Source organism: Trichoplusia ni, chromosome 19 (genome assembly GCF_003590095.1).
Source record: "Trichoplusia ni isolate ovarian cell line Hi5 chromosome 19, tn1, whole genome shotgun sequence".
NCBI classification, from domain to species: Eukaryota; Metazoa; Arthropoda; class Insecta; order Lepidoptera; family Noctuidae; genus Trichoplusia; species Trichoplusia ni.
Window position 1 is genome coordinate 177,224 of NC_039496.1, and position 21,364 is coordinate 198,587.

The window sequence follows — 21,364 nt, forward strand, 5'->3', positions numbered from 1 at the left end:
GATGCTAGATACATAAAGTGCTATAATTATATTAAGGCTTATACAATATTATTTTAACAAAATTAAAACTACAAAGTTAGAACTTAACCAAGCTTTATTTACATGAAGCTTAAATTCATACATACATAACTGGGCAACGTCTATATGTTTGTTACGAAGCGAGCGTTCACATATTAAAACTAGAACAGAATTAAAATAGTTTATTTTGCTATGAAAACGCAATATTAGCATTTTCATTCGACTTAACAATTATACTCTTCCACTGTTTGTATATTCTTAAAATAATGATAGAATTATTCTTAGTCAAAGTTTCATTCATTCAATTCTGCTAAACTCGATACTTAACAGCATAAAAATATTAGTTTTACATCTCGAGTTACATATGTTACGGTACTAGTACAAACAAAATAACATAATAGGAGTTATGACAAATGGTATTTATCTATTTATGTATTACAATGTAATAAAATAGTCTAAACAATGCTAGGGCGGAACTAACTAAATGTATAAAATTTATCAGCAATTTAGTTTATTTGAGTTATGTAATTTTATCTACCTTAACAGCTAAGACATTGCCGGCCGTGTTCAAGAACAGTAGTTTAGTCAGTACTATTTGTCTCTACATTGACAGTGACGGAGACAGTTTGATACTTAAGAGTGACTTTTTAAGGCAAAGTTGTTTTTTACACACAGTTATATGCATGTCTTGCTTGCAGTAAAATGTGTCAGTTAGGTGCGACGAAAACGTGGTTTTGCAGACAACAGACGACAAACATTTTTTGCTGACAAATGGCAAACAATGTTTGTCGTTTTGCTTGCTCTTGAACTAATTTCTATTGTATATGCACTATCGTACAGTGTTTTTTTGGTGTTACATTAAAATTTACGATTTGTAATCAATTACTTAGTTTTTTTTTTTACTGGGCAACAATACATCACTTTCAGACATTAAGAGTTAGGATCTCATTTGTAAATATTATTTTTTGTATGGTTTTGATCGGTGCCAGGCATTATACTTGGTGCGAGACATAGGACTCTTGTATAAATTGGCAGTACGTTGTAAGACATTCTAGTATACTACAAGATTATCTAACTAAACCTTATTTAAACAAACAAATAAGGTTGATTTCTGTAAAACCAATAACAGAGGGCATTATGCGTCATATAAAATCTTGTTCAGTGATAAAATATGCTACCCTCAGAAACAAAAACGGTAATTATTCTTAAACCACGCAACACTTATCACATATACTATATAAACGCACCTTTACTTTGTATCAAGTTCATAAATATTAATCACACCTAACTTATATTAAACAATACCTTCGTCATTTGGGGACTTATCAATATAATTATAAAGAAGGCGAAGCGACGAGAGGAAAAATAATATCGGCTGCATTAAGAACTTCTTTTTATAAAAAATCCGTCTATATGTGACTACGTCCTTATGTGACTTAGACTTGGTACTTCCACACATTATTTTGAGCGATTTTCTAATATTGTTTTACGTCCGTGAAGTTGGAAATTTACTTTGTTATATGGCTGATATCGATCCTGTCACGATCCACTTACGGTAGGTCGGGATAACATCAAGACGAGGTAAAATTTACATAAAAAAACGTCTTTACACCATTGGTTCTGGTACTTAAAACTTGTAAAAAACTTGTGTCTTTTTGTTCAAAAACATGAAAAGTTAAACAACAGAAATATTCCTTTATTTGACTTGGTAATTTAAATTATTCTTTTACGTTGGTTTTATTTATAAACTAATTTTAATAAAAAAAAAAAAAATTAAGTACCTACAAATGGACTATAGTTTTAAAGCGCTCTACATAAAACATCACTCGCGTACACATCAACGCTCCTAGGTAGTAACACGTTTGGCAGAACACACGCTTTCCAAAGCCTACTGGCGTACAAAACTTCGTCATAAACTTACTCTAACTTCGCCTCCCTATAATTACACGTCACCAATCAGTACATTATCTGTACTAAACAGTACTCTATACTTAAACTAGTTATCCTAAGCGGTGAGCGCGTGGAACTGATGGAACACGTCCAGGATGTGCGGGTCCAGGTCCTGAGTGAACAGGAGGGTCTCTAGTGTACTGCTGTACTTCTGGACTTGTTCGTGGTGCTGAAAGATGTCAAGAATATGATTAGTTGCATGTCGCTTCGTATATATCATTTTTGTAGGGACAGAGATGAATTTATATTATGGACAGGTGGCGCCATCTTCTTTTAGTCTTATTCATAGTCTGACTGTATAGAAATCAAGTAATTTGGCACGATTTGGGAAATACCTATCGTCCAATAGTGGACTGCGATAGGTTGAGTTAGAACTACATTTTTACGTCTGGGAAAATTTGTTCATGCAATTTAAGAGTTTCTAAAAACTCTTCTTTATTGGATTTGTGGACTTACAGAAACTTATTCAAGATCTGATCAAGGTGGCCGGTGTCCCTCTTGCATTTTTGTGTGTTAGATCTCATGTAACCATTATCAAGAAAGCCATTTATATGCGAATCACGAACTTTTTATTAAATTAACCGAATTACCTGCAAAGTTTAACCTTAACCTTTCTATTTTAACCCCTAAAACCCCTCCGTTATTATCGTTAAACAAGCTATTCCTTTTAAATCCCTGATGTTTAAAGCCAGTACATAATAAAATCCATATAGAACCCCACTCACAATAAGGAAGACCTGGCTGAGCCTGCCCACGGTACTCCGGTACCAGTGCGTGTCGGGGTCGCGCGCGTCCGTGTCGCAGCGCACGAGGTGCTCCGACAGGATCATGATGAAGCGCTGGAACACGATGAGGAACAGGCGCTTCTGGTCCATGTGGGCCGCCTCCAGCCGCTCCTCCATGCGCTCCACGGCCTGGAGAGTTAATTAACTTAATTAATATATTCAAAACACGGTGGTGCCTGAAAACTGAGCCTAACTCAGTTGTCAATCTCTTTTCTTTGCTAAAACTAGCTATTTCTTCGTTTGTCTCCCGCTGGCTATGGAGGGAAGTGGAACAATTTTTTCTTACTCCCCCTTTTTACTATTTCTTATTAATTTAGTTGCGGGTTCCAAGGCAGTTAATTTTTCCCCTGGGACACAAAGAACTTAAGTGTTTCGGTGGTTTTCGTTTGGTTTCTTTGTAGATCTTGGCTTACAGGAGTTGCAATGACGGGCATGTGTGACGAGCTAGACTTACTAAATTTAAAATTAAAATCGACTAAATTTTCTTATGATATTGATGCCTAAAAAGAACATCTCACAGCAATTGTGTATGTATGATGTATTAGAACATTCAGCCTAAGGTTATGGGTAAAATTAAAATTAATTAAAATTAGTTACAGGATTTTGCTTTTCTCCTTACACAGAGAACTTTGCGAACACTTAGGTAATTAGGTATTTTAATATTAGGATGTAAAACTGTACCTCTTCCGTAGGCTTGTCTTGGTCTTTCTTCTTTTTGGTGCTGTTCTCGTCTTCTGAATCTGAACTGCTGGAGTCGGCCCTGGCTAACGCTTCTCTTGCCTGCTGCAGTTCGCCGCCTTGAAAAAAGAAACAGATTTATTAACTATTATTATTTATTTATTCATTAAACTGTTTACATTATAAATGTATTAATACAATAAGAAAAAAACGGATATTCCTGTTTTTATTGAGCAATATATCAAGAACCCATTTCTGAAATATTTTAATTCCATTTCGAAACCGTACTAGTTTTTTAACCAGATTTAGTTTTGAAACAGGTTGCTTATAATAATCGCAGACGAAAAAAAACCTAAAAATATTTATTTTTAGTACCGCTAAGCTTATGAACAATTTCCGTACGTTGTAACTACTGACGTGCGATGAAACAACATTTCAGTACATTTTTCTTGCGGTTATCGAACCCTCTAATCCAATAAGTGAAAGTCAAATAGTCTGCCACTGTGCCAATCGGTATAAAGTGTCACGACATCCAACATTTTCAATTTATTTATATTGAACGGCAAAATACCGGTTTAGGAGAATTTAATTAACATAAGTTGGAATAAATGTATTTATTTACTAGAATTCTTATAGTAAAGAATGTGATAATGTAGGTTCATAAGCAGAACTTAACTTAATATTAGATGTTATTGCCTCTTGAGATACTTTTATGTATGTTGAGGTAGGTTTTGTTACCAAATTTAACTGTATACAATATTCCATAGGGAACGACTGCCTATTGCCTGCCTCAGCACGTCAGGGGTATTGACAGGATAGTATTAACATAACAATTTGGAATAACGACACCGAAATCGCCGCATCGTCACATTCCGAAACTTTAAGAGTACACGGGTAAATCATTATTTATTTATAGCCGTCTCTGTCACACTGCAAGGCAAAGGCCTCTCCACTTTCCTTCTGGTCCAAGTTCTCATCTTACCCCATGTCTGCCAAAAACAATTACAATAACAAAAAACTCACTCAATTTGGAGACGTGTTTGTTCATCTTATCGATAGTCAGATGCAGTATCTCCCAGAGGTAGTTGTGCGTGAAGAACGACGCCATTTCCTTGGAGAAGAGCCAGGTGGCCACGGCGTTACATTCAACTATCTGAGTTTTAAGCATCTTGTCGACGAGGACGCACACCATCTGCGGGTGTCGCTGCCAAAGTTCCCATACGTTGCGGAGAATGCAGATCTGAGCTTCTTCAGACTCTGCTAGGATCTAGAAATCAAAGGAAGATTTATTAGAAGGTTGGAAGCATGCAAAAGAACGGTCATCAAGAATTAATGTAAACGTAAATCAGGTGTACTTTTTAGACAATGAAGATTTTAAGTATTGGTGAAAATAATAACTCCTTGCTTTTGAGGCCACAATTAGTAGGTATATCAAAAACAGAAGGTAGGACATAACACACAAAACTAGTTTTTTATCGACGTAATGTGTCACTACATACCTTAAAAACATAATGGAACTTGGAGATAGCAGCAAAACTGTGCGATATACTCTTGCTGCCGAGATTCAGTAGTGTTTGCACGAAGACATCGATCTTCAGCGGGTTGTAGGGCGCCGCCTGCGCCGCGGCCGACTGCTCGCCCTCCCGGAGCGGGTTAGGAAGTTCTCGTAGTACATTCAGTGCTTCTTCAGGGGTACATTTGTTGCGGACGCAGATTACTAGCTGGTGAGCAGCTTCGGTCCCAGGTAGGGATGCTGTCATATGGAAAATGTTGAATATTAGAATGGAATGTGTTCAATGGCTTAAATTACCCATATCGTAGGGGTAAGTATAGTCTGGGGAATAGATTTAGGAATTATTCCTACAAAAGAATATGCTTGACAACAAATCAAGACAATTTTAATAGTAGGTACGTTTTGCTTTTACCATAAAATAAACCCACTTCTTGATCAGATGATTTTAAGCATAATAAGGCAACAACATGCAAAGAGAAACAAAACTAACACTTGCAAAACTGTACTAACAATAATTTTCCATTAAATTAAAAATATTGACACTCCGGCAAATTAAATTAAAGACCTTATCACCAACTTCCACTACCTCGGAGTTTCCCAACGTTACTGAGTAGTACGATTCCTCAACAGTTGAACCTCAATAATAAGAGGGCGTTAGTTTAGCAATTAGTGTAGATGCGGTGTGAGATACGGCGAACAATACCGGGGTGGGTTGCGCAAACGTTATCGCGGGCTGAGAGATCATGAGAACTAGATGGATTGCCGACTGACTGGCAGAGTAGCTGTGCGCGATAGCTGTTTATTTTCTGACCTTATGTTAGTAGTGTTGGAGTAAAGGTATGTGGTTTAGAATTGATTTATTAAAGCAAGCGGAGTCCCTTTTCAGTATAAGCTTAAGGTTCATTTACTGCTGGTTTACCTAAATTCTCTTTCGAAATTTTGTTGAGATAGGATTTCTGTTATTTGATATTTTTTGTCTGTATTTTGATCGGAGTATAATTCAAGACAGGTACTACAGCAAAGTAGTGTCGATTGAAAGTTCTATAATCTGTTTTTTTTTAAAGAAATACTTACGCAGATAAAGACTTTCAATATTTTCTTCGAACAACGTACATAGTTTAATAGTTAACATAACGTATAACATTACATAGTAGTACATTCTTAACTGTAACACTATTTTAACGATACCAGATAATTACGCCGGTTATTAAAAAATAACACACCTGATCACACCGCAAATTCACCAATACATGCGTGCGTACAGTTTACAACTAATCTTCAAACGAGATATTCCTCTAATCGTATAATCACTGACAAAATCAATTAATAATATATCACAGACTGTATAAAATTACACAGTCAACAAGGAAAGCAGACGGATTCCCTATTCGTTGAAGCATAACCACTCATGTTCTTCGTATGTTCAACGCAACCTACTGCGAATTAACGACAAACTTATATTTGCGTACGGAGTACAAAAACATACACTGGATATCAAACTATGAAGTTTGGTAGATAGAGTCCAAATTCGAATGTAAGTGCTTAATTGGGAGATCGATTCATTAGGCCGGCTACACACTAGCGTTCCGCATGCAAGTTAAATAAAGAAAACACGGCGAAATGTCCACGAGATGGAAAGTGCGCACGCAGGGAATTTCACTCGATCAACCCTCGCGTGATGAATGTAGTTTTTCATCGGACATTTGTAAAAACAATCATGAGATATCGTTGGAAAAAAATGCTAACGAACTGGCAGGATATAAAAATGCGGTTTGTGAAAAGATTAATAGCTTTATTGCCTTAAAGACAGGCATTAATACGTATGTTAAGTACATACGACACGACAGTACAAAGTACTAAATTATCTACGTATTCATTTCATGAAATCGCAACTCTTGGATGTAACACAACTCCTAACCAGGGACAATTTCTGACGAACGGTACTATGGAAATTCGCGGCCGTTGTACTGAAACAGTTGCCTTGAATAAAATGTTTTTCTACTCGCTTTCTTTTTAATTTTTGATTTATCATTTAGATCATTTGTAATTCCAGAAATAAAAGCGTTAATCAAATACTTATTGGATTAAATATTTCAATCCAATCCAAACCAAACCAATTTAGAGCATGAAACTAAGATATAATTTAACAAAATATAATAAAATGCGATATATTAGTTTACGCAATTCTTAAAGTGTGCAATTAGAAGTGAATCGATGTTAATCAGGGCTTTATTATACATTTATGTCGTTTTTAAAAACTCATTAAAGTGCGGACGTTGTACGGTTACCACAGCTTCCTTGCCCGCCGACAAATCTAGGCGTAAAGATAAAGACCCTTCATGTTGTCTAAACATCCTTTAGTTGTGCTAATGCCCTATGAAAACTATGTCGAAATGTATTTCACATATATCATGCTATATCTTGTTGGGCGACAATATGGAAAGTTGAGAAAAAGTGTATTATTTTGAAAATATGTCTCAGAAAGTGCTCGTCTATTTTTTGTTCGTTCTAGCTCCAGGAAAGTAATAAAAATACTGATATATTATACAGGAAACATACATTAAATACTGTTCGGAAATTAATTGTGTTGCTTTTTAATACAAAAGCAAAAAAACAAACGCAAACTTGCATATTATGTCAAGTAATTTTCAAATGGAAAACTGTGACTGCTATAGATAATATGAAACGTGGGATACAGAATAAGATAGCTAGACGTTTTATAAATTTATAGTCACGCTACTGACAGTATCAAAAGATTTTCTACGTTTGGTTAATATAGGTAATTTGCGCACGCGCTAGCATTTTTTCCGGGTTGACTTCAACCCACGCCGAGGACACGGTGCGGCGTGGTGATATAATGTAAGTCTCTAGCTTACTAAAACCACCCTGGACCCCTCAACTGCTTGAGCCAGGGTCACGGGGTCGCTCAGGCATGCTCTGAGCGAATCTCTCTGGCCTTTGTCCCGTGGGACTTCTTCTCAAAGGGTAGGTATATAAAGACCTTCACTCCTTGTGTCCTTCACGGGACGATTCGAAAAGGTCTAGTTCATTCGACTGCATAACGGAGGGTTTCAATTCGGTCGTTATTTTTTTAATACCATAAACGGAGATGTGAATATGAAAACTTGAATGAACACGTATATGATAATATGTGCCCATCGAAAAACAATAAAAGCACTTTCGAATGTTTGCATAATGACTACCGGCCAATAATTAATATTGATCGTGTTACCAACACGTCATTTGACGTGTATTATTTTTCATTAATTAACATTAGAAATAGATATTTTTTGTAGTAATAACTTAGCCCCAATAACCAAGAATGGTTATAAAGCATTCTGTCCGTCTGTCTGTCATGCATTATTTTTATCTGTTCTTATGTAGAGAATTGCCGCTTGTTGAAAGTTTGTTAACCGAATATTATACATCATGCAGACCATTGCCGAGTTCGATTTTTCTAGTGCAGATGCAGATTTTAAAGTAAGGAAAACGTACCCGTCATTGTGATGAAACATGAAACTAACGGGTCTTGAGATGCCATCTGGAAATCATGAATAAATAGGAGATCACTCTCTTCTTTGATTTCATTAAATTATCATTTTCGGAATTGTCACCTGCAACTACCAGTTTATTTTACACAAACTGAAAGAGCTTGATAGAAAAAACGCTTTCGTTTTCATCGAATTTTCGAACTTCATCAACCGAAAATGTGCCTTAAAGAGAGATATCACTCTTCCCGAAACTTTATTTGGGCTATTTGGACATCATCCTTAGCAGCACTGTTTTAGGTGTAACCTAACCATCGGGTAAATGGCTTTCCCTTAACTAAGTCTAGTCTCTAAGTCAACTAAGTTTTACTTAAGACTCGAGTCTGTTCACCACACAACAAAGTTCCCACACTTACTGACAATAAACAACATCTAAATCTGATGAACTGTTGTTCAACTGGATCTGCTTACTTTAAGCATGCGGACGTTTATTTACACCAATGTGTATCTAGTTATTATAACATGCTATTGACAATATAATTTGGGATTTTTGAAGATTGACTAAAATTGGCATGCTGATATTTGTCTGTCAGGATCCGAAACAGACAAATATATCCCTATGGAACCTAGAAATTAAATCGGCGAATTTAAACGACAATTCATCCTGATTTTTCGTCAAGTCCAAGTAATAAGGTTTTTTTGGTAACTAACCCCAACTATCGAAATCATTAAAGATAGTGTTTAAAGAAGACATTTTTTATATTTCTTACTCCAAATAATCTAAACTACATTTTCCTATACTTCAAATTAACGCTACACAAAAATATATTACCATTGTTTATTATTTTACTAACTTTATAAGTTTCACACTGTTGACAGCCAATCTCAACTTTTACTTAAAACGCGATCTGCGTGATAAAAAAAAGGTAAGAGATTTCATATGAAAAATCCAGCACATTCGTATACATTTTCTTTCATAATCTTTTTTTTCCTATTTTATCTAAACATAACCCACCAAATTAACAAAAAAAAAACACAGATTTCCTCAAAAGCGTACATCCAACATTGTCTAAAGCGTGTGTCATCCGCACGAGTCGTAAGGGTGGGTGTTGCGGCTCGCTCGGGCCGTCAGTCCGCGCCGCCAGTGCGCCCGCGCAGCACCAGTAACAGTGAGACCTATCGTGCAGTGCGTGAAACAGTGAAACATGAGATCCGCATTGATATGCGTTTTCTTTGCGCTCGTTGTGAGTATCTATGTTGTTTTTCATTCATTAATTATGATTTATTATATATTTTTTTGTGGTAATTTTGTGAATTGAAAATTTTAGCTTCTTGTAAATTAATACTGATTCGAAAATACTTAAGTTTTTAAACGTAACCGGAATGTAATATGAACATACTGTATAAAATTTGCGTTTTTTGAACTACTGAAATAAGAAAATTTTGAATAGTGATCGAGATTTTTTTATATGTTAAGAAACACAATAATTCAATTTCTTAGTTTAAGCGAACATTCCATGCATTTCGGAAGTAATGCTTAATTTAGAAGTTCTAAAGGATCTTCTGACGCAATTTGCAAGAGGACTATGTTTAGAAGTGGACCGTGATAGGCCGTGTTGATTCATTGATAAGTTCTTTGTACCTCAGCATGTTTTGTAATAGCTGTTACATCTTATTATAACAGACCAACAACAATAGCTACCGGCCTATGATTACTATGCCCTATGCGCTAATCATGACGCCAAAATCTTACTCAATAATATAAACAATGTTAGTCAACACTAGATAATCGATTTTAACGACTATGTAATGGAACATAGAATCATGTGCTCTAAATATCACACGGTTGGGCCCCTATTCACAGGGTGATCGATTCCCGAATCCCGGTTTCTTTAGACGTTTTTCTTCATAATTTAAACATAATAAACATATTATAAATTATCCGTACAACATTAAATGAATTAAAACAGACAATGACCTTGACGTACCCCATTGTTGTGCCGCGATTTTCCCATGTAAGTGGAGCGATCAGCCATATCTAACAGAACGAGACTTTAACGTGGAAAACGTATTAGAACGCTAAAATATATCATTAAAATAGACAAAATAGCTATATAAACAAGATAAAAACGCCTGGGAATGTTAATGGGAATTTTTGGAAGACTTTTGTTCTGAGGCAGGCGGGCAGGTGACAATGTTATATTAATTAAAAAGTTTATGTCACAACAGTCATTTGTTTATTGTAAACTGATCATTATCTTGGGCTTTCGATGGCGAAATTTTGAATCGATTGTTTTAACATGTGTTGCAGCAAGCACTGTTGTCAAACTAACTCATAATATGTACGGTAAGATCAGTTCCTTTAAGTCACGTGGAATAACAAATGGATTTAGCCTATGTTTTGTTTATGTTTTCTTATGGACCATCAATACGATTTAAAATATTAGTCGCAAACGTTACTTATTAATTGGAACAGTTAGGTGTCCTTCAAATGGGTTTTGTGATCCACAAATGCTTTTCTCGGATCTGGGTGTCTTTAAGCACGTGACCTGAATGTTTTTGAAATCCCCGTGACATAAGAATTTAAATTTCTTAGTACGAGTTCTTCTCTTGAATATATAAAAGAAAAGGAAACTTAAAAGAGAAAAAAAAGTTTTTAAAAAATTCAGAAAGTGAACATCAAAAATATGCATTTTTTACAAACTTTTCAAACCAGTCTAAATGAAAAACTCAAACTAAAAGCTACACAACTACTGGAAGTCAAACATATATCAGACCCTGTAACTATTTTAGACCTTTTGTTTAAGCTTAAAGAAAAAGAAATAAAACTGATATTGACGGCACCTCCTAAACTACGCAACATTTTTTGCTTTAGCTTTCTTCTAAAGATCTGATTCATTATGCATTCAGCCGTATAATTACAACTCATAACTTACGTATATATTGGAAATGATTTTAATACTTTCATATGTCACCTAACTGGTCTAGTCAGCTGTGTTCGCGACCATGTGTCTGAGTTTTGGGGTTAGACATAAAAAACTCGTTTTTCTTCGTTTCCATATTGCATAATTAATCCAAAAAGTATAGTTCTTATTGATCGAATATTCATCTGTTACTTTTTTACAACTATTCGTCTAGGATTAGGGGATACTTGTATGGAGTGATTTGTGTGGTATTTTTTTAACCGTAACCGACATCTATGCGAGCATAACTTTTTTTTTAACTGCCTCAAAATTTTAAGATTATCTTTCGTTTGGCAAAGAGGCTTCCATCTCTGCGTTAGACAAGCGTTTGTGTGATACACGAATTCTCAGAGTATGGATGTCTTTGTACATGTGACTTGAATGTTTGTGCAAACCCCGCGATATAAGGATTGCTGTCTGAGTAGTTTAAAAATCTATATGGCTGTATAACATTCCAGTTTGTGTACTTGTGTAAAAACAGTTTATATTTAAAACGTTCTCAAGAGAGTAATGTACAATCAGCAACAAATACCCAAGAAAACTCATATTTACGACACCTAAAACATACAAATATTACAACAATTAAAGCTTGGATCTATGAAACGAAATAAGTAAAGATCCCGAAAATATTTTGAAAAATTACAAATTTGCAGATGGCGCCTAGCAAATACGTCAAAAATTCAAAAGCCATGTCTACAAATAGCGCTAATATATAAATCTTGAACGTAAATTTACAATGGACGCACCATAAATTCACCTACCCTTCATCGCTTCCTACATACACGTGCTGTGAAAAAGAAATCCCTAGCGGTTTGTGAATCAAAATCAAAAGTCATTTATTCAAATTAGGCTAAGTAGCACTTTTTGAAGGTCAGATTACATTTGGACAGCACCCAGTTTCGCCCACCCTTCACCGCTTCAGTGCTTTAGCTGTGAGACAAGAAACGGCAAAATCTTTCCTATCTGAAGCTGAAACTTCGTTTACCAACTTTCGTCACCGACTATACCTCCGTGATGTATTATAATAACGTTAATATTAAGCTAGCGAACATAGTCTCACACTATCTTAACTCAAATCGTCGTACTGACCAGTCATGTGAATCAAGCCGAGTTTCTAAGCCGCTACACAGACTAAACAATAAAATCTTAACTATTCTTATACAATGAAATTTCGTATATAAATATAGAATTATATTTGAGATTTCATAACAGATATGAGACCTACAATTCGTCGTCTAATCATAAACCATTATGTCACATCTGAGATGGTTTCCAAAGATTTGGCGGAATATCCAAGGTCGGTATTAACCCCGTGAAAAAAGGGGGGTTTATCAGGTTATTTGCCAATTTCCAAATATATTGGTTTCGTTTGTTTCGTTGGTTTCGTTTATTTATCTCGGTTTAAAAACAAAATTTGTGATATTGTTGTCTTTTGAATTCTGGAGTTGTCGGTTTTCCACCGAATATTTGTACTCTGTTATGTTTTCCAATTTTCCAATATCGTATTTAAATTTTTTATATATAGCATTTTCTATGAGCTATTTCTCAAATACTGTTTATTTTGATATCGTCCTAAATCCTGATCTTGCAGAACGAAAAAGACTTAGATATAAACTAGTGCAAAATGACATTGACTGAGACAATGAAACAAGGTGAGTATTTTATAAGGACAACTTAACATAAATTACAACAACGATAATATAATATATCACCATGTCAGACATATTTATTAACTGATACCTAAAATTGCCTGACTCCTGATGAAAAGAAACAACTTTAGAATAAACTCGGATATCACATGTCATGTTAAACTTATATTTTTCTCGTTTTTTCCCGTATAGACAATACATTAAATTTTATAAAGAGGAAATTCGTTATGATACCATAAAAAGTACAAATAATACGAAAGTAAAAGCTACTTTTCCGTTCCATTAACAAACGCATCAGATATTCCAATAACGCATCTATTATATTAACTTTAACATAATATAATTTTACGGCGGCCGAGCATATAGGTCTAGAGCACACCAACGATTTATAATCCGTACGTCATTGTTAGGAGATACAAAGAAATTGCTAAAGACCGCGATTAAGATCTGCGTTCGGAACATTATGAAATCTAACGCACAATGATTGTGTTTGATAAACGATTGTCTTCGCAAAATGTTCACAATTGATGCTGTTGTGTACTTGCCCTTATGTTTAATTGATCGTAGTCACTGTCAAAATTATAGAGCTGTGTAGTTTTTTGGGATTTCGTAATATTTGTGGTGTTTACTGGCCCATTGTCTAGATATTTTGTCCCTTTTACTCTTTGCCTTTTTTCACCACATATATCATCTCTTTTAAACTTATTATTGGTTTGAATTACATAATAGCAGGTGTTGTAATTATTTAATTGTTATATTCCCTAACGGGCCCACAGTATTAAGAACAATAACGTAAACTAACAAAGATCGAGCCAAATATGTTGGTTTGCACAGAAATTATTCAATTGGAAACTCATTGCAGAGGGGTTGGATCGTCCGGCACGCAACCGATTTATAACACGCCAACGTCTCCAGCGCACTTTCCCGCCCACCGCCATTTTACTTTCAAACGCATACTGAAATATCCACATTTTTTCCGTCGAATACGATTCTAATGATACTCGACGACGGCATTTAATTACTGCTCGTTTGATTTGTCGTTTCATGTTTATTAAAGTTCATTGTTCGAATTACAGGTACTGAAGGACGGAAGTCACGCAGAAAATGTGGAGGACTTTAAACCGACGCCGATCCCGCTCATCGATTGGCCGGGCGGGGGGCAGGACGCGGCCGGCACCCTGCACGAGATCATCAAGACTGATGCGCCCCCGGCGGTCGCCGCCGTCCCCGCGCACTACTGGGAAGACGCCTTGAGGCACAGTGTTTACTTAACCCTTGTTAGAGATAAAATAGACCAGTTAATAGCGAATGGAGATGTCATATCACCGGACAGAAAGCCTGAAAACCTGTCGCAAGAAGTAGATGACCACGATCTTTGGGAAAAAATTAAAGCAGCAAAGTTTGACAGGTTGAAGGAAGAGCCCATACCACCGAGCGACATCACTATATTAGCGAAGGGAAGATTACTTGAAGACGCGGATGGCTACAGATTCGCAGAAGATAACACGACGCAAAGTACCTGCAGCCAAAACTGCACGAAAGGTGTCAAAGCATTTTGGTCGGTCAAACGTGTTAGGCAAGGAGAACTTCCATCTGGGAAATACCATTATGAGTTAACATTCTCGGTGACGTCACAAAGTCAGACTAAGAACAAGGTATTCAAGAAACCTTATGAGAACCCTGTTAGAACGTTTACTATAAAAGAAAATACACCAACTGAACGTCCGCAAACACGTAAATATGAACAACCTCTGAGGGTTGAGAGGCCGCAGCGAGCTATATGGGTACATAAGAATATTAACCCTTCGCACAGTTACCATAAACGACCATCCTATGTCCGCGGTTTAGATAGAATATTCTCATCATTATTCTCCGATGAAGACAGCGATGAGGAACCTTCGTACAGGTATAAACAAAAGGCATTCGTCCCGCATATGTACCCACATCACGCGAAAGCAGCATATGTAGATGACAGGGAGCCATACCACAAGAAACTGATACCTTATCCGATACCAAAACCACAAGGTTTCAGATACAACCATCCTCCACTCCCACCTCCACCCTATATCCAGCATCCCTACTTAAATGTAGATAACACAGGAAACAACCCATACGTTCCTCCACACACAGATAATAGATTTGGACCGTCAAATGTCGTGAAAACTACTAGACCTGCTGTTTTACCGACACCAATTACAAACCATCCCTTGCTAAAAGAATCTACTGTTGAGGCGCCTGTCAAAACAACGAAGCCTAATATTACAGAGCACACAACAAAAGAACCGGACGTATCTTATAAGATCTATAGTCATCCTAAACAGCCGCCGATGAAGGTGGGTCTCTTCCCGGATCACATCAGACCGCCAGTATACAACGCACCGCCAGGCGTGTTCGTCACTATGGACAAAAAACCATTCAAACCTATGCCACCGTTGAAATATACCCACAGCAACAAACCTCACAAAACTTTGCCCTCCGATTTCCGGCCAAGCCCACAAATTGTTGATACTCAGTATAATGACGCAGACCCAGCAACTGATACTGCGTTTAGACCAATCACTATGAACTACACAGAGATAGCGGATGTTTTAAAAAAGGGGAATAAGAATACACGGAAACCCAGTTCGTCGAAGAAACCACCAAAAAAAGGTGAATTCATCAAATCCTATCGCCCCACAATAATCACTACTACATCACCGGAAATAATTACAGCAATTAGGGATGTTGTAGAGGAAGAGCATATGGATTGGGCTAATATATTAGGAGCGTTTACAAAAACAACCCCAATGGCATCACATAGAGAGAGAGCGACCACAGAAAGTGTAGACATCAGTCCAACCACCTCTATTACATCAACAACATCGGAAGAAAACAGTTATGAAGAAATTGATGAGTCAACAGAGATAATAGATAGACCTACTACTACTAGCAGCACGACTACAACAACCACTACAACTACAACACCTAAACCTACAAAGCGCACACGACCTCCGCCAAAGTTTACAAAACAAGATAAAATTAAAAAACATAAACGTGTAACGTCGACAACCACAACAACGACGACCACTTCAACAACAGCTAAACCATCGTCAACACGAAAATACAAACAGAAGAAGCAAACGGATGACTTGACGCCTCAAGCTAGCTCCGCTGCGACCAGTGGAGCCAACTCTGTATGGGAACCCAAAACACCCAAAGCGCCTGTTTCTACGACGAGCAGTACCACAACACGACCTACGACGACTACACAAGCAACAACAACTACCAGCACAACCACTACACCGAGCGCGATCGTGGACACCGAACAACCGGTTGTGACGACGCAACCGAAGAGTAAAAACCGTTTCAGACAATCCACATTGATGCAAAAAGGCACTTCGGTGAACCACGACAAGTGGTCGACCGCTACACTCGAAAAGAATCGAACGAATTCCATACAGTCAAACAAACTTCCGCTAAGAAGAAAAGCATCTAAATTCCAAGGATATATTCCTGTGAGCACTCCCAGAGGTCTAGAATTCGAAAGAGATAGAGAAGATCATAGAGATCATGCTTACAATGAGATAACAGAAAAACTTACTTCGAGTACAACAGAAAGTACTGTAACAATTCCGGTAAAACCACTAGCTACAAAACCAACCATCGAGGAACAAGAAGTAAAAAACGCATCATCTAATTTGCATCATCAACGTGTAGCGGAAGAAGACGACGATGATGATGAAGATGAGGATGATGACGACAAGGACACTGACAGCTACGATCCTCCTTCTAAAGATGACGTAGAATACATATTTCCAACAGCGTCAAATGCAACCACACATGTAACGAGCTCAGACTACAACAGTATAGAACCTACTACCACAGCTACTGCAGTTGCATCGCCATACCCAACAGCAATGAACAAGATGAAATGTAAAAAGAAGAAACTTAACCTAACCACCACGGAAGGAACACAGCAAACTTATAGTGAAACAGAACCATCTACTGTCAGTAGTTCTACAACTAGTAGTACTACAACAACAACGACGATAAGTCCAACAACGGAACATGTATCTGATATGATCTCTGAGCTGTTCGGCGGCTTCACCATGGATGACATCACGGACAAACCAAACACAGGAACAACACCAACTGAACCAAAAGAAAGCGAAAGTGAAAAACACGAGCACTACGCACACATTGACGACGATCTGGAAGAATTCTTAAACTCCCTCGACAAGGAAACAAATAAGCATGGAGACAATAAAACACACAGCCATCATGCGAGTGAAGAGTATGATGATGACGAATCGCCATTCAACAATGACGATGAGAACTCGCATATCAAAAGTATAAGTGATGAGTATTACGACGAAGGACCAGAAAGCCAAGAGAGCCGAGACCAACCATTCAGTATACTAGAGTTAATGGCTATGGAATAGACTGAGGCATAACCTAATAGTCTTAATACTCAGTGTAGCAGCTTTAAACTGTCGTGTCTACACATTGATCTCTGGGCACAGGCAGTAACTAATGGGAGCTATTTATTTTGTCGAGGGTAAATACAAATAATTTAGAAGCATTTATGTGAAGTCAAGAAACTCTAAAGTACTATAGAATTTGCACGAATCCAACTCTCATGTGTTACCGGAATGTAAATATTTAAGTTCAGATAAGTTTAGTTAGTGTAAGGTTTAATATATTTTGTATAATAAATTATTAGAAAATTTAATTTTCTTTTAATTCTCACCTGCTCCTTCCATGGAATATTTGTAGATTGGTTCTGGTTTTAATGGTACAAAGGCTGCAAATGACTCTGGAACCATGTCTTTTATTCTTTGATGATATGACAATCTAGAAAATAAATAAAGTAATTTGTATTATCCCTTTCTTTATGAGATTTAAAAAAACGTAACAATATAAATGCTGTACCAACCTGAGACATTTCCCAAGTACTTCTCTAATGAACCTTGGCTTGGGATGATCAATGTCTAATTGAGTGCACACCTCCCAGTCGTCCCAAGACCAGCGGTATTGGAAGTTACTAAGATGGTAGGAAAACCAATTCACAAACCTGAAATATCATCAAAATATTTGTTAATTAACATTTGGAACAAAAATACTATATTGACTATTCATGGCTTTTGGGTTAACAACGTTATAATTCAATTTTATAGCTATATACAACAGGATTATAGAATATTTTGGAGTAATATAGTCAGTAATTACTTATTTATCTTGCCAATGAAAAATCATTCAAACTACCTACCTACTAACTCAAAAACACTCAAAACTTAATTGAGGTTTTTTTAATTTTTTTTTAGTATTTGATGTCTATTCTTACATTCATATCAATCCTATAATGTTTAAAGTATAGATGGCTCTTAAAATAACTTAAATACTGAAACAGTAGCCTCATAGGACTATTAATTTTTTGCTAGTAAAATAAATACAACCCACCTATCAAAACATGCAACATTCATAGTATCAATCCTCATAAACAATATCTCCGTAGCTTGCGCCAACACTTGTGGCATTGTCGAAGGCTGGAGCTTGCACAACTCTATCAATATAGAACCGTAGCATATCTCCAAATGTTTCGGCCTCGGCAGGTTGAATAACTCCGCAAATATTATTTCTACAATACAATACTCAAGAGGAATCTTTGCTTTGTATGGAAAGCAAAGTAATTGTGCAGCACATTCCTTTCGTTCTGTATGATGTGCTTCTAGAATATTCTGTAGATGTTCCTCAATAAGGAATCTTTCAATTGAATGTGCTCCTGGCAGGACAGGCCCATCGGGACAGTCCGTGTAGTCAAACATACGGAATATAACCCTTGGCATGGGGTATGTGTCAGTGTCATTGTGGGGTGGTGGCTGAAAAAAAATGTTTCTTCAGTAAAACCTATTATAAAAATAAATTGAACAGTGTATTATAAATTTAAATCTTCCAATAGGGAGTATTACAATAAATTCTGGATATATCATAATAGTGTTATGGTAAATTTTTATTACTTAACTCTTCAAAATATAAAGATTCAAATTAAAAGAATTTGAATATTTCTCTTTTTTTCTTTAATTTCTTAATAATTGTTTACCTGGATAGCAGGGAGTGTGTGTTGCAGTGCTTCACAAAGTATAGAATCAAATGCTAGGTATGGCCTTGGAATATGCTTCTCAGACCAATTATCCTGCTTCAACTTTTTAATCTGTGCCCATAGACAGTCCAGATACTCTTCCTGCAGGTGAGGAGTATCAGCAGACCATACTTTAAGGGCTGGCCAATGTTTCTTACTTCGCTTGTTCAAGAATATGTCAATAGTAGTCAACAGGTGGTCCAGTTGAGATTCCTTTTTCTCATAAAGCTCTCTGCCGACCCAAGGCAATGTAGACAGCACCACAAACACAAACCAGTCTCTTCTTACTTGAGGCACCCCATCCTCATTAGCACAGTCCACTAGGGTCTCCAGCAATGTCAACAGGGAGGAAGCCGCCAGTACGTGGCAGTTCACTAAGTCGGCAATAAACCTGAGACAGTATCTCGCCGGGTTCCATTTCCCAAGCTTCAAATTTTCCTTGAATGTCTTCACAATGTAGTCAACAAATTCGCCACCAAAGTTATAGTTTTTAGCATTCAACAGGCCGACTAACGTAGCGTATACAGTGCACTTTTCGGGTAAACGCATAGCACAGTCAGTCAGGATACGTAATATTTTGACGCGAAACGTACTCAAATCGGCTTCCAGTACGCTCGCCAATCCCTCTAAATTACTTTCTAAGCTCGTGCTACATTTCTCGCCAACTCTTAATATCAGAGATTCCAACCTATCCTCAATCTCTTGATTCTCCGACACACGACGTCTCTTACGGTTGAGGCGCTCTAAAACAAAAGTTAAACGGGGGTCATCAAACTAATACTCTTTATAACCTACAAATTTGTTGGAAAACTATAATTATACGAACCGTAACCTTCTTCTTCATCATGAGCCCTCCTACGATTCATTTTCAGAAGTTTTAATAAACTGCAAATAAGTAAAACACTATATTATTATAGGTCTTAATTAGATTATCAAAGATGCCAACAAACACCAGTCACCGAAACCGAAATTGACATACGAATGACATTGACGTTAAATACGAATCAACTACAGATTCTATAAAATACAAGGAAACTCCGTTACACCCAAAGACATTATAATATACTCTACTAGCGTTACACCATATAAAGCTTAGGAGACAATTTCTGTCAGACATTTTTTTCTTCAGGATTCTTCAGTTTACCTTTTAATATCTTAAGTCCTATCATCTAGCTACTGGTCTCATAAAACTGTTCCCTGTTTTGTCGTTAGTAATAAGAAATTCTTATCCCTTTGTTCCCCTTCACACCGTTCTAACAAACTCCCGTTATTTGGTGTTAGTTACGACAGAATACACTTCTCACCTTATGCAGTACACAATAGGTGTATACAAAGTAGTGCAGAAAATTAGGGCTCCCTAGAGAAGTCGGTTTTCACGGGAGAATGCTATGGATTTTTCAAAGCAGTTGAATACGTAAAAAAAATATTAATAAATTCTATTATTTTACAGACTCCGTTAGTGCTTTTCAAGCAATTCAAAAATTTCCATTTAAAAACAAGAGTCAACTTCTAATAATTTTTGAAATCAATGAGCTAGCGTATACTTTTTTTTTACTAGCCTGGAATATCCCACAGCTGGGCAATGGTCTTCCCACTCTTCTTCCACTAGTCTCTCTCATGAGCCGCAAGGGACCAGTTCGGTAAGAACGAATCCGGGCGTATACTTTAAGGCTTGTATTCACGCTAGTGACCTTGTGCATTTGGACGAGTGCGGGTTTGATATAGATGCAGTATTTATACGGGACGCATTTTTAAATAGTTATCATAGAAATCAGACAATTTTTTAAAAAGTAACCAAACCAAATCATTTTCCTATGTATTGCAAAACAGTAGATTTTTTTCTAATGTTCTTTTATTCAAAATAAATCACTAAAATGGTTTTATCTCTACGAATTGGAGGTGATTTGGGGATTATTAACTTGTTATGTGATGCCAATAGAAAAATTATGGCTAAACCAAATTACGTATCATATCATGTAGATTACTAATTATTTTTTGCAAAAATTTTTTTGAAAAGCTGTTCAAGCTTTTTACGAAAGAGGAGCCTTAACGCTGATAATTATAATCTGCAATTCGCTTGGATCCCAGCTCACTCTGGAATCCGAGGCAACGAATATGTAGACAAATTGGCTGCTGATGCGGTGCAATGTGGTGATTTAATTCCTTAAAAAAACTTTTGCCACGACCTTACCGTCTTTACCG

General features: G+C 36.7%; 2 protein-coding genes across 2 annotated transcripts; one reads left to right on the forward strand and one right to left on the reverse strand.

Annotated features, from left to right (window-relative positions):
* Positions 1 to 76: 76 nt before the first annotated feature.
* Positions 77 to 20,155, reverse strand: LOC113503615 (nuclear cap-binding protein subunit 1). Its single transcript, XM_026885665.1, has 10 exons — positions 19,989 to 20,155; positions 19,124 to 19,905; positions 18,484 to 18,902; positions 17,960 to 18,097; positions 17,774 to 17,877; positions 4,931 to 5,184; positions 4,455 to 4,698; positions 3,435 to 3,550; positions 2,694 to 2,882; positions 77 to 2,137 (listed from the first exon to the last, which is right to left on the reverse strand). The coding sequence occupies exons 1-10, from the start codon at positions 20,026 to 20,028 to the stop codon at positions 2,024 to 2,026; spliced, it is 2,400 nt and encodes a 799-aa protein (XP_026741466.1). The 5' UTR covers positions 20,029 to 20,155; the 3' UTR covers positions 77 to 2,023.
* Positions 5,836 to 17,755, forward strand: LOC113503614 (flocculation protein FLO11-like). Its single transcript, XM_026885664.1, has 2 exons — positions 5,836 to 9,676; positions 14,121 to 17,755. Exons 1-2 carry the CDS (start codon positions 9,638 to 9,640, stop codon positions 17,463 to 17,465), a joined length of 3,384 nt encoding a protein of 1,127 aa, XP_026741465.1. The 5' UTR covers positions 5,836 to 9,637; the 3' UTR covers positions 17,466 to 17,755.
* Positions 20,156 to 21,364: the final 1,209 nt, after the last annotated feature.